This window comes from Branchiostoma lanceolatum, chromosome 3, assembly GCF_035083965.1.
Source record: "Branchiostoma lanceolatum isolate klBraLanc5 chromosome 3, klBraLanc5.hap2, whole genome shotgun sequence".
NCBI classification, from domain to species: domain Eukaryota; kingdom Metazoa; phylum Chordata; class Leptocardii; order Amphioxiformes; family Branchiostomatidae; genus Branchiostoma; species Branchiostoma lanceolatum.
Window position 1 is genome coordinate 32,312,864 of NC_089724.1, and position 14,609 is coordinate 32,327,472.

Below are 14,609 nucleotides of genomic sequence, written 5' to 3' on the forward strand. Positions count from 1 at the left end.
GCTGTACGTTACAAACCCACAAACACACAAACGCTACCCTCTGCATAACCTTCTCAGCGAAGGTAATAAACACAAAGGGCACAGAGACGTGTGAGCAAGTGTTCAGCTGGCTGTCCAGATTCAGTAGGATGGCTAAGCACATGAATCGAGAGCGGTTTATGTTTTTCTGCTCTACATCTGCCACCTGCACAATGAGCGAAAGGTTGAGAAGCTAACTAGAGCTCAAATGCTTTGAAGTTATGTTGCCCTATAGTAGATGTTTATACTCTTTACAACACATATTTGTTAGTTGATGAATGTTCGACATCCAAGTAATACGTTAAGCCAAAAATAATCATTCAAGCAACGTGATAGATTTTGAAGCGCCACATTAAGAGAACATGTTATTTTCGGCGTGCAGATTTGTTTTCGCAATGATAAGGTTTGATTTGTCAGACACATTTAGTTCGCCAGTAATGATGTCATAACACATTTAGTTCGTCAGTAATGATGTCAAAACATTGCGCACTGTTGGAATCTGTCGCAGCATTCGTCATTTTTAAGAACGAAAAGAAAATTCAATGTATGATACAATCTTCGTGATTACTTTATACATCATGCGCCTTTTCATCTTCTAACACTTAAAAAGGTAATGAACACTGTCGACATTTATCAAACTTTATGTACGACGTTAGCTTAGCCCACGTCACAGTCCATTACGTTACATCTTCGTAATTTGTAGACCGTACACCATGTATAACTATTAAGAGAACATACTAAAAACACCAGAGGAAATACAATTTGTGTCCTGTTTTGACGATCACATTGTACAATCGTCGTAATTTATACTTTTTGTATCATTTTCTTTAAAAAAAAGATTAAAATAGCAAACTTTATGTACAAAGCAAAAAGTAGGAAACTTTAAAATAGCAAATGTCACAATCTCTCATGTCATGACTACGTAATTCGTACATCGTACATGATATACAACACAGACAGTTTTAAGAGACCTTGTTAATAACACCGGAAGAAATACAATATGCGTCTTGTCTTGACGATCACATTTCAACAACTCAGCAAGTGTGTGATTGTGTTTCCATGTTTCTTAGATTTGTCGAGAAGGGAGTTCATTTAATGACGAAACAAGAGTTCCGCGACCTCATATCTCCATGAACTATTTTGTTTATGCAAAGGACTTACACATTTACATAATATATGCTTAGTCATAAACACCTTTATCTAACTTAGACATGATGCAATGTTGTCAGTCCTATCATTTTCCACTTGGATAAATTCTGGCACTTTTGCATTAATTATGCAAATAAGGAATTTATTTGCATAATTGGTATCTGCTGATGCCCACTTGCCATAAACTACATATGCTACATGTATTTGAGTCTTATAATGGAAAACACTGCAAATATAGATTTTCCTCATTAGTTAGGCAAGTCTATGAAAGCCACGCCTTCCGCACTGGTATTCCAGTGCTGAATCAACGGGCGAATAAGCCTCAGCACTGGTTTTCCAGTGCTGAGGTAAGTTCAGCACGCATTTTCAGAAAGTTCAGCACTCGTTTTCCAGTGCTGAACGGATGTGTTCCAGTGCTGAAGCTCTTTCAGTACTGGGATTCCAGTGCTGAAACTTGTTTGAGCACTCGTTGTCCAATGCTGAGTGGAGTTCAGCACTCGGTTACCAGTGCTGAAAGTGCGACGGGGCGGCGGTGGGTCATGTCATATGCCATTCAGCACTAGTTACCCAGTGCTGAAACCGCCGTCAGCACTGGATCCGAGTGCTGATGTATACAAAAGCCACACCTTCAGCACTGGATTTACCAGTGCTCGGGGACAAGTCAGCTCTGGAAAACGAGTGCTGACAAAAACTAAGCACTGGAAAACGAAACCTCAGCATTGGAAAACGAGTGCTAAAGTGTTTTCACCACTGGAACGTTTTTCCAACCAGTGCTGAGGGCGATGTCAGGCGTAAGAAATGCTGCAGGATTACTTGCTTTCTTTACCTTTGTGATTCCACGTTGATGAATGTTAGACATATAGCAATAATATACGCCAAAAATAATTACTCAAGCAACTGGATAAGATTTTGAAAGTGATTTGGGTAGCCCTGACAATCCTGTTTACGGCTTATTTTGTTGCCGTCATTAGGGTCATTCTGTGCACGTGAATCGTGCCAAATAAAGAGTTTTGAAGATACATGTAGTAATGGTTCGTTTGTTCAGTACCTCAACATTTTGACATTCAACAAGGAAATAAAATTTATAATTTCCCGTAGGCAAATGAGTTCCCGGGTGTCTGTACATGTAACTTGTCCTCAAACAATGGCATCTTCCACGACGATACAGTTACCCTTTAACCCACATGAAGACCTTAAAAATCGGTCACTTCGGGTTGTAGTCAGAGCAGCGTCAGAGCACTTTACCCCAGTAATATCGTAATTCAAATCTGTTATAGATATGCTCTATGGATAAATTTCAGTGAATAGTCCGGAAATGTACCACGTTTTTAAAAGCGCAAGTATCTTGGTTTGCAGTGCGTTCAATACTTGTCAACACTCGGTTTCCAGTGCTCACGTCGAGTTTTCCAGTGCTGAACTCCACTCAGCACTGGCTTTCCAGTGCTGAACTCCACTTAGCACTGGCTTTCCAGTACTAAAGATAGTTCAGGACTGGTTTTCCAGTACTGAAGCCACTTTCAGCACTGGGACCGAGTGCTGAAAAAGGAGAGCGTGGCTTTCGTAGTTTTGCATTAGTTATGCAAATTAAGTGTGTAATGCAAATTAATTGTGTACATCTCTGTCTAAGCTACCTGCATACTAAATATCGTGGAAATCCGTCGTCCCTTTGTTCAGTTATTCTCCTTAGAATATTTTCACAATAACACCACTGCAGTTCCAGAGCAAGCTGCTAGGGGGCCCAAACCTACACCACTTCTTTATTACATCACAAGCTATCTGCCACCCAAAAATCAAGACCACAGCACGTCCAGGTCAAAAGATACAAAAACGGAAGTTCTGCTGCAGTACCAAGGTCACATACCAGGGAGCCCAAAATCGACTTTGAATTTCGGCTTCACAACACCCGCCCACATACCAAATATCATCGTAATCCATCCAGAGATATGCTGACTACAATAGTCCGGAAACACAAACGCACAGACACAAACACGCCAAAAACAATATCTCCATTTTTTCATGGGGATAAAAAGACGCGGAGCCCCAAGTGACGCACGTAATAAGATATCACTTAACTTAGATACATTCGATACGGGTGTTGGTTGCGACCTGGACTTCTCTATCCAGGCAGATGAACGAAGTCTAAACTTTGACAGTGTCACATCGTGGCGACATTAATTTCTTACATCGAGCACCAGCCCCCGCCGTCTGTACGAAGTTACATTACGTCACATGGCGTGACGTCAGCTTCGTACAACTTCGTACATCGTACACCAGCCCCCGCCCTCTGTATGAAGTTAGATTACGTCACACGATGTGACGTCACATGGCGCTGCGCCAACTTCGAACTTTGTACAGTAGTCCCCGTACAAGTTCGTACACACTAACTTTGTACATTTCACCATGATACTGGACAATACTCCTTCTGTATCTGTATCTAAAGTATATAGCCGAAACAACCACCATTAGGCGTAACACACCAGCTTCGCAGGCACGCGGCGCGACAGCAGCTGGCTATATTTAGCAAGGAGGTTATATAACCTCCTTGTATTTAGTAATACCACCTCCTTGGTAATACACCGAACGGTCTGTTAAATTTGAACAAGTTTTTCCAAAACCTGTAAGTTGTAGATAGTATTGTCTTGATTATCCAAGGGATCTTATCTGATTGAAACCTCCTTGCATTATGTAACTTTCTTACAGTTATCTGAGACATTCTGCGTGGTTTGATAATGTTCCTATGAAAACCAGTACAGGAAAAATTTGAATTTCTTTACCAGTATTATGGTAATCTGTCATTGTTCCTGTCATTGTTCTGGCCTAGCAGACGGTCTAATCCTTCTATGAATGTATGTGGTTATGAGGGTCAATCCACCCCTCAAACTGCTTGACATGTCACCTCCTTTACGACTTGCCCCGGGTAAGGATCCGATGGTTTTAAGGATATACAGTGCATCGTTGCGAACAAAGGAACGACGGATTTTCATCATATTTAATATGCAGGTAGTTTAGACAGAGATGTACATAATGAAGTGCACATTATGCAAATTGGGACTTAATTTGCATAACTAAAGAGGAAAATCTATATTTACATTCTAGGCATGTTGTGGCAGCTGGCACCTTTTAGTTTCAAAACTGGGACAAGTATTCCCAAGAGGCCCCACAGCTAGTGGCCAAACCACAAAGGGATATACAACCAAACCTGTATACTTGTTTTTATTATGTGGATAGCTTAAGTGTTACTTGATTAAATGAAATGGTAATAATGCAAATCAGAATCTAATTTGTATAATTGATGGAGACATTTTATAAACCCACTCCATTCAATGGTGAGACAGCTATGTCAGTTATTTATACAAGTTATGCAAACGATGACCTAATTTGCATGATTAATGAGAAAATACTGTCATTCTATATTGGTAGATAACTGGAAATTCATGGCTGTGGCATTTGGAAGTAATGTGACGGTGAATATGGTTGAATATAAATCATGCAAATCAGGGCCCAATTTGCATAATATATATTTCATGGAGATGTGAGGTCACCGAACTCTTGTTTTTACCTGTGAAAAAAGTTAAGCTCTACATGCCAGTCCGCATAGACTGGTGAATTTTGGTTCCTTTGCTACAACATTTATTCCGACGGAAAATCTTACATTTTTATCCGATAGCTGAACATCAGACTAAGGCCACAACAAGTACATCTTGTGAATGAAATCCCCAAATCTAACACGAGAGCGCTAAAAAACAAACAAGATTTTCTAATTAGAGACCATAAACGTTAACTTGCAACAAGAATTGAAGTGACAAAACATGGTATTACAGCCAACCAGTCTTTTATTCCTGTATTCCAGAGGTTCGACACTAGTGTGGTAGCCTAGTATCACTACAACTACACTGGGGGCTACCACACTGGTGTCACTTCTATAACTACCGAACTAGTTTCACTTCTACAACTACACTCATGGCTACCTCACAAGAGTCATGTATACAACCAATGAGGTTCTAGTGATACAACTACTCAATGTCATCCATGAAATTTTCTTGCTGTGGCCTAACAATTGGTCTCCGGCCTGAGACAGGACCGAGGGCTGTCTACAGGCGCTCAAGTTCAAGGTGTCGCCTGTAAGGAGATATGTTTAATGAAAAGCCGCAAACAGGAGACTGACCATCTGTTAACGCGACAAGGGGAGAGTCATGTATACCAAGTGGAAGCGTTTTGTCTGGTAAATGCATTCGTCTGGGTGTAGTTGGGACCCTAGTCAAAACTTTCGTTCCTGCACCTCTTTATATGAACTCTCTCATTGGTCGCACCGCTAATTGCCATGCTATCATTGATTGAACTGTTCGTGATGGACAGTCAGGATCGGTCTATCAACGGTTGTTGACTCTTGGCCAGAACGAACCATGCCTGGGTTTACACACGCGTCTCCTAGTACACTCGAAACACACTCAGCCGAAGTCCGACTCAAGAGCGGTCTGTTTACACACACGGCCGCGAAGTGACTTCGAACGCCAAGCTACGCCGACGACCGCAGTGTTGTCTCACTTTGAATCATGACAAACATGCACCACAGAGTACACAGAATCATAAAACAGATACCGAAAAAGTATGGCACGAAGAAGCACATTTCCAAAGTTGCCCCAAGTGCCTTCACTCATTTTTATGACCCCTGACCTGAGCATGACATAACTCACCAGGAGTAGACTCGGAGTCAACGCGAATTGAATCCGACTTGGCCCAGGGGCTTTTTTGTCAAAATCTCCCCAGGAGGATAACTGATGAACAAAGGAATGGCGGAGTTCCATTTCTATTCATTATGCAGGTAGCGTAGACAGATGTACACAACGAAATTCAAATTATGCAACTTAGTACTCAACTTGCATAATCATGTAAGAAAATTAATATTTGCTGTAGTTTTCCATGATAGGACCTAAATACATGTGACATTTAATTTATGACAGGTCGGACATCTACAGATACTAATTATGCAAATATTGGCCTAATCTGCATAATCAATGCGAAAGTGCCATAATTCCTTTGTGGTAAATTGTGGGACTTGCTATTTGTACATTACTATTTGTATATTGTGTAAATGTGCAAGTCATTAGAATGATTTATGATGTTCTGCCAAAAGAAAGTAATTTCTCACATACAATGTATGTAATTTTGGTAGAGAAGACCATCATTTAGAATAGATTATGCCAATCACAGCCTTATTTGTATCATCATTGGGACAAGATAAAACAATAAATCTACAAAGGCTCAAAATGTTTTATGGAGGTATGAGGTCTCCGAACTCTTGTTGTGGTGAGGCAGTCAGGATCAGTCTGGTGTCAACGCTAAGGCCGTGCTCCTACTCCGCAAATTCTATGCAAATCAATTCGCATCAAAAGCGAATCAATTCGAACAGATTTTCCTGAATGTGAACAGCCCAATTGATTCGCATTCATCCCAATCCTCCTCTCGGGGGTGGATTGATTCGAATTGACTAGCAGCAATGTGTGAACACCCCATTCGGTTCAATGTGAATAGCTCTGACGTCTGGAAAAACTTCACAATTCAAATCTTACAGTCTCAAAGCCGACACATTCCAACACCACACCACACAGTTTACACTTGGATTTCTCTCACATGCGACTTTCTAGCAGGTCTTCAGGAATGTTGGCCCTACTACTTGATGCACCCGCGTCATATCCGCCTGGGGTCGTGGATAAATACTGTTTGCGACCTTGAGTGTCGACACAAGAGCGCGGTTTCAATGGCAGGTGTGAACCCAACCGAATTGATAGCTATTAGAATTGAAAAAATGATGCTAGTTGATTCGCATAGATTTAGACGATTGGGAATTCAAACACGGCCTAAGTCTTTTTTTTCTTTCTTCACAGCTGCAGTGAAAAGGCCTGGAAACGACAAAGTCGTTAACCGCCAACATCATCCTGATCCAATGAAATTTCCCCCTCGGCAGCCCATAGTTTGTACCGACCTGTCAGGTGCAATTTCCGAAGAGTACATGGATCACCCTCACACGGACTGATTAATTCATTCACTGTCCTGATAAAGTGAGAAGATTAGCAGGTGCGCCTACTGGCTGTTCACAGCAGACTGGCGCTCAATAACCCCACTCACCTCCGTCAAAACGTAGAAATGTGTGTGTCTGTCTGTCAACACGATAACTAAAGTAGTAAAGAAAGCCTGGGTGCATTGCCTTGATCTTTGGTATGTGGGTAGATCTAAACCTCGGAATTCTGTTACGATACTGCAGCAGGTTTTGATAGCTCGTGCTATGGACCAGAGAGAAACATCGATGGATATCAATAAGGCAAACGAAGACTTCACCTTCATAATTATCAAGAAAGCAATATGATACCATAGAGTTCAATGACGTGAATTTCATACCTGTGGCGTTTGGAATTCAACTAAAGGTGAACAACATTAGAGAAAAATCATGCAATTTGGGGCCTAATTAATGAGAAAATTATACAATAACCATCTTTGCTTAGATGATCTTAGTACTTAAGCCTTTCAGTCGCACTATGGACCTTTCTATGCTGGATTTGTTTTCGCTGTAAACTTGGGTAACTACTAACGTTAGTTCACCTAAAACCTTGATTTTTCCGATTATTGAAATTCAAAACTACCGTCCGTCGCACTCAGAATGAACGTGCACTCGGACTAGTGCTATCATTTTTCCGGGAGAGAAGATTCGTCACTCTTATCTTGCCGCTAATTACCTTTTTTACAACAGTTACTGTTCCATCCTTTGCTTGAAGAGAGTGCTAAGGATATAAACGTGTCCAGGCAAACAAAAAAAGTGCTTTTGAAAAAGCTGGCATTTTACGTATGAAAGGTTTCCTGCAGTTATTGAAATAAAATCTGCCGAAGAAAGTCACTCAAGGGCTGTCAAGTCTATGTGATGTTATTCGGGAATATGGGCGTCTTAACAGAGGAAGGCAGATTGGAGCAATTTTGAAGTTGTTCTTCTTGAAGCATTTCCTTTGTCAGGATTGTGACACTGTCAGATTCAGAAGCCATGATGTTCTACATGCAAGGAAAGAAATAAAGAAATCAGTCTTGACTTAAGATGTTAAAGTAGAAAGGCAATATTTTTGAGAAATTGCGGGATTTTCCCCTCCCATTAATAAAAGAAAGAATGAAATGGCGTTGTTGTTTATTCAAGCTACTTATATGTCCAATATGAAGGCCCTACTATTTACTACGAAAGAAAAATAAAGTGTCTGCATTACTTATGCAAATAAGGTACTCATTGGCATAACACACTTTCTGCTGTATTCACCTTTTCTAAAGCTACCTAAACCTCCAATAGGAAATCCCTACCATTGACCACAAAAGAAATATGAAGTTTCTGCATAGATTATGCAAATTGGATGGATGAAAGGAAAAAAAATCCCAAAGTCGGGTTTCGAAGCTATGATATCCTGTAAACCGACAAAATTCAGGCGGAAAGACAATGTAAAATACTGAACCATTTCCAATATGATAACGTTACATATTTTTAGCGAAGCCTGAGGGGCAAGCTTAATAGTATATTTTAGGCCCGATTTGCAAGAATTCCCAGAATTCCACAGGAATTTCAGGAATCCGTCCGGCCAACCCTGTGGATGCCCTCCTGTCACTTTTTCAAACTTGATACCTCATTAGCACGTCTGGCATCCAGGCACTCAGCTGTCGATGACAGATGACCTACTTTTACGTGGTGTCCGATTTCGTACTGTCCGGAGTGTGTCAGGGAGTTCACCGAATCTAGTATTCTAGCTTTGAAAAGGGTTTGCGCATCCCAGTTGATCTAGTATCACAAGAACGTGCTGAACATCATGCCTCCCACCAAAAAACCTCTGTGAAAACCAAAACTTGAGGAGATCCAAGCATATAAAGAAAGGCAAAGTTTTAAACGGAACGATAAATAACTTGGGTTACCGCTTGGGCAGTCTACACTGAACGCCTTACGGGGAGGCGTGCGGTGTCGGAAAAACAACAGTAGCTCCTCGAAAACACATCCTACACAGCTAGAATAACAACCAAAACGATCATAGGAGCCCCAGCATACCGATTTTCTAAACTTCCGGCCTAGTTTCTCACCCCACCTATCCAACAATGCCAGAGAAAAAAGACACTACAACGGGAGTGTACTCCGGCCTTTCCACATATGCTAGGAACTCCTCGAGTTACATGGTGCCTTTCTATATCTGCTTGGCAGATGCCTTTCTAATTTCTAAGTGCGTTTTGCACACTATTATGGCAGAACTAAGATCTAGAGTGCTACGTTGGTACTTTCCTTACAGTGAAGTAAGATCAATCCAGACACCTTCGCTATGGCAATAATTTTTAATTGCCACACTTATTTGGGTAGTCCCTACCAGACTCCGTGGGTAGCTACAATTGTATAAGTTGGCCAGCTAGGTTGAATAATCTACCAGGGGCCTCACCTTTTGTATATTCCCTACAACGCAATTCGCTGCACACGCGTGGTTAGAATCCTGACCCGAGCTCGTTATTATGAACGCATTTTCTCTTCCCCTGATATAATTCAATGCCTTCATTCCACACTGATCAAACGCGCGTGACTACGGTACCACCACTAGTCCACTGTTCAGCTAAAGTGTATACTGAGGTCGTAATGTGGCTTGGGGATGTCTTCTGGTAGCAGCGTTCGTTCACAGTATTCTTCCTCCTCCTTGCCTTTCCACCACCTGTACATGTCTGTATACACCTTTCTCTCTTGGGGACACGTCTGAAGCAACTTGTCACAAAGGTTGCACCAGCGCCCCCTATCCAACGTCACGTTCTTCCTAAACTGCATGCTCCGCCATCTGAAGTACTTGTTGTACTCCTTATCGTTTCTGGCCAATCGTTTTAGGTACGTCGCAAGATCTTTCGGGGACTTGAAGTCATTGGCATGGATAAAGGAATTCGGAGGAGCAATTCGGACGTAGTCTGCCTTCGGAGCTCCGAGCACAACTGGAACGACTTCGTTCTCTAAAGCATTTCGCCAAAACTTCTCCGTTATGTACTCTTTACACTTGTAGCTCTCGAAGGATAGATAGAATTTGTATCTTTTGACGGTCTTTTTGAAGCAGGTAGACCGGTAGCGCTTGTCTTCGGTGCAGACGGGCTTGCCGCACCGCCCAAAGACGTCGATTCGCATGTGCTTGCGTAGCTCCTTGGCGTAATGGTGGCGGGTGAGGTGAGCGTAGCAGTTACTGACGAACCACACCGCCAGGCGGTCCTTTTCCCGCGCAAAGTTATGGGGTGGTTTACCGGGACTAGATGGCAGCGCCTATAGGAAAGAAAAGAACATGTAAAACAATTGTATTGTTGTCGCCAGAAATTAAGCAAAAACAAAAACACAAGAAACACAAACAAATAATAAACATAGAACGAAGTGCAACCCAACCAGCCAGCCAACCAACCAACCAACCAACCAACCAACCCAACCAAACAGCTAGCCAATCAATCGTACAACAATCAATCGCACATTAACCAACCAACCAACCAACCAACCAACCAACCAACCAACCAACCAACCAACCAACCAACAATTATTCAATGAATGAATGAATGAATCAATCAATCAATCAAACCAGGCAAAAACAGGCAATCAACAAGCAAACAAACTAACCAACCAACCAACCAACCGACAAAAAAACAATTAACAAGCTAACAAATAAAAGACAACAGCCAAACGACAAAATAACCAGCCAACCAACCAACCAACCAACCAACCAACCAACCAACCAGCCTACCTACCTATCAACCACTCAGCCAACCAACCAACCAACCAACCAACCAACCAACCAATCAACCAACCAACCAACCAACCAACCAAAACATGATCCCTAAAACACATTTACCGGTAGGGAGTTGTACAGCAGACTTCTCGATCCGTATGACGTCAGCACATCAGAGTCTCCCCTGTACGTCATCGTCCAGTTGAACACACCTGCGTATGACGTCATGTTCTTACTCCTGGTGACGACGGGCGACTCCATGGAGAACAGCACCCACTTCTGACGGACCTTCCGTTTGGAGGGCATCATATCGGGGGTGTAGTTCGCCGGTAGAGTCGGCAGGTGGAAAACCACGGCCTCTGTGTACGAGACCCACATGTGTTCTCGTGTGAACTCGCAGTCAGGTCTCCGTGGGCAGAGCTTATACCATGTCCTGTTCCTGTCCTTAGCTGCAACGCCCGTTCTCCACCACAAGGCGTCGCTCCAGAGCACTATCCTTACACGACTTTGGAATGGGTGGTACGTCTGGTCGCTTGCTGCTTCTTCCCACGTTTTATAAAACTCACTGTTTCGTTGCCATGACTGTTTGGGCAGACAGAGGCTCCAGATACTTCCGCGAGTGGCAGAGTCCGTATCCAGCCCTGGCCAGCCCACAGTCGGCAGCCATAGACTCCACATAACGACGGTCGTCACGACAACAAGGTTTAGCAGTGATAGTGTGATGAAAAAACACCATCTAGTAACCATGGTTACTCACAACAGCCGTCCGATTGTAGAAACTCGACTTATATGACCCTAACTAGTTGTGTTTTTGTCTGAAGACGGACGTGCTCCAATACGACAACGTTGAAAGACAGCTTGAAATTTTGTCGAAGTACTTGGAGTCAAGTTTCAGTTAACACGGTCGTGTTAATGTCTTTAATCACAGGATCTTCCTGGCCTTATTCTGCCACTTTCATCTTGGCTACAAAATGCCACGGTCCCCGATGTAGTGTCTTGCAACCCTGAAATTTTGTGTATTAGATATGAAAATGTTTTAGTCTCTTCCAGACTAATAGGGTTACTAGGAAAATAGTAGCAATTGACCAGAGAAGTTAGCGGACATAGAGTTACAATTTGCAACCGGTGGACAAATCTGTATTCCAATGGCCGACCACGCCACCTAATATTATTTCCTCCCTATTTTAGCCGATTTCTACCATTTTTTCAGTCCGCAAAGTGGTCTGGTAGAGACTGGAAATGTTTAACTTGGATACTGTACACAAAGTTGAGAAAAAACACACATGTGCTAAACGGGAAAACACACACTCTTCAGACATAATACATATTATGCTCTATTCAACCAAATTGCAAGGACATTAAAAGGACTAACTTATTTCGTCACATGCCAGTCTTTGTGCAAGCAGGCGATAGCTATACTGTGTGTGTAGCACATGTATATGGAAGTCAAACCCACAAACTGACAAAGCGTAGATTGTATTCCGTATAACTACTAGCAGTTCCTATTAGAATAGTCCCTAGTTCCGCTTGTCACTGCCGTTAGCTCGCACTGTCTGAATACATTTTCTATATAGTGTTTCATGTTGGAATTAGGGCAAGACCTTGCAAATAAAACTAACACTAAGGTTTGACTTCAACTACTAGACTGTTGTGGCTTGACAAACTGCCTCTGCAGAAGCCCAATCCTGTCACTGCTGTCAGATCCAATGACTTCTGAACGTTGTTGTGCGTCAGTTGTCTCTGGAGTCTTCACACCGAGCCAAGGTCACATTGGCAGCGTCTTACTGGTTTAATGCGAATCGTCTGACATCTGAGCAAGATCTAGAAATGAGCGAGCTTCTTCTAGTCCCATCTTGACACCCACCCTGCAGCTGGAGGGACTAGCCATGGCCTTGCCCGTAAGTCAAGAATTCCCCCCAAAAGTGACGGGCGATTCTATTGGTGAAACAACTGTTGATTAAATCATCTCCCCATGGCGTGATCGTCCTAAATCCGTTAATCTAATCTGGTAGATTTGAAGTGCAGTACCTACCTCTGAAGAATAGACGTCGACAGCAACAACGTCTTAAATTCCGCCGTCCGAGACACAAAGGTAGAGCCTTTTGAGTACGAAATTGCCAAAGGCAAGCGGTGCAAAGAACGGAGGCGCTGCAAAGGGTTTTTCGCAGTACACGTTGCCCCTGCGACTGACTTCTCTCCTGTACTAAAGTGACGTTTTGCGTCCCCCCATCAGAGCCCTTGTCGGATTGTTGGCATGGTCCCAAAAAACCTGAGAAGGTGAACTGAGGACCGTTGTTCGTGGAACCACCTTCCAGACGGCTCAACTCTGCATCACCTCTGCCTCAATACCGACTATGTCAGGACCTCTGGAACCAAGCTAGTCAAATAGAAAACACACAGAGATGCGTTCCTGTTAACACTAGAGTGTTGAGTTCGGCACTGATATACACAGTAGTCGTTTTGGGCCTTTCAAGTAGTTCTCCAGTTTCATTTGAGCTAATCAAACTTGGGACTTATCCGTTTCAATCCTGTATTTAATCACCATGTCCTTTTTTTTACTTAAAAGTAAACGAATTGGCTTAACTAATACATAGTTTTTACTGCTGTAATATCCACTGTCTTCGCTCAATTGTGTGTAATTTACAGTTGTCGGTCCAGGGAAAAATCAGCTGCTACTATAATGAACGATAATGCTCCCCAATCTTAAAATACCACAAATTCTTAGACTTCCGACTATGTCTAGTAGAGTGTTTCCGCTGGGTGCTATACGTAAATGGAAGTAGTTAACGTCCACATGACCATTTCTTCTCCGGTAATACTAAGTATATTAAAAATTCGGGCTGTTTGTATACATATATGGTAACTGTGTAAAGATCCGTGGATCATGAGGTCCCGTGTTCGGGCAGGTGCCTCTAGCAGCCCCTCCCTGTAAAAATATACCCTGCTTCTGAAACAGCAAGGAAACTTGCTACCTTATGTGCCGGCCAGGAACTACAAGGGTCTGAACGAACGAACGAAGGCGCGTGACAGGTTCTTTCTTGCTGGGTCAGAGCGTTACCCGCGGGACGTGTGAAGCAGTGGAGGAAGGCTTGGCAAGTTTCCCGGGCCGGTCCCAGTGCGCTCGGGAGGCACGGATGTCTAGCCCGGGGCCGACAGACGAATATGACAAGGCCTAAGAAAAAAAGCTGTGTTTTCGGTTTAACAATTTTCAATTTGCCATTTAAGGGAAGAAAGTTCAAAACAGATTCCAACTTATATATTTTCCTGCAGACTTTGAACAGTTGATGTAGGAATGTGTAGTAAACATTGTACTTCTTCGTTCAGTTTATTGATATACTTGTGCTTGTACAATGTATATTGATAGTTGCTATATGGAAATTTTAGCCTAAATGTGAAATTTTACCTCAATGTGTTACAAAACCTCCCTATGGGGAGGGCGCTCTACTACACCGACCCTCTGACCTCTCCATCCACCTGTGTTAGTCGTAGTTCTTGTGACAGTGTTGGTCTACTTAGTGCCGGGTCACTGATTTAACATTTTTATTGATTGTTCTTGTTGTTGCTATTGATTATTAGCGATACGCAGGATGTAGAACATTAGACAGTGAGATATTGTGCCTACTATTGATCATACGGTAAATTTTCTCCTGTAATATGGGCATGTCACAACTTGCACCCTCCATTGTACTTTGTATT

At 42.6% G+C, this 14,609-nt stretch overlaps 1 protein-coding gene across 2 annotated transcripts; it reads right to left on the bottom strand.

The window, feature by feature from the left end:
- Positions 1-910: 910 nt before the first annotated feature.
- Positions 911-13,413, bottom strand: LOC136431452 (alpha-(1,3)-fucosyltransferase 7-like). 2 transcript variants are annotated; one of them, XR_010755069.1, is made up of 3 exons: positions 11,037-13,413; positions 9,612-10,462; positions 911-8,205 (listed from the first exon to the last, which is right to left on the bottom strand). XR_010755069.1 is itself a non-coding variant. In XM_066422828.1 (2 exons), exons 1-2 carry the CDS (start codon positions 11,658-11,660, stop codon positions 9,776-9,778), a joined length of 1,311 nt encoding a protein of 436 aa, XP_066278925.1. In that variant the 5' UTR covers positions 11,661-13,413; the 3' UTR covers positions 911-9,775. The 2 variants fall into 2 exon arrangements, 1 of the variants encoding a protein (XP_066278925.1); XM_066422828.1 differs by having other exon boundaries at positions 911-10,462.
- Between the last annotated feature and the right edge of the window lie 1,196 nt (positions 13,414-14,609).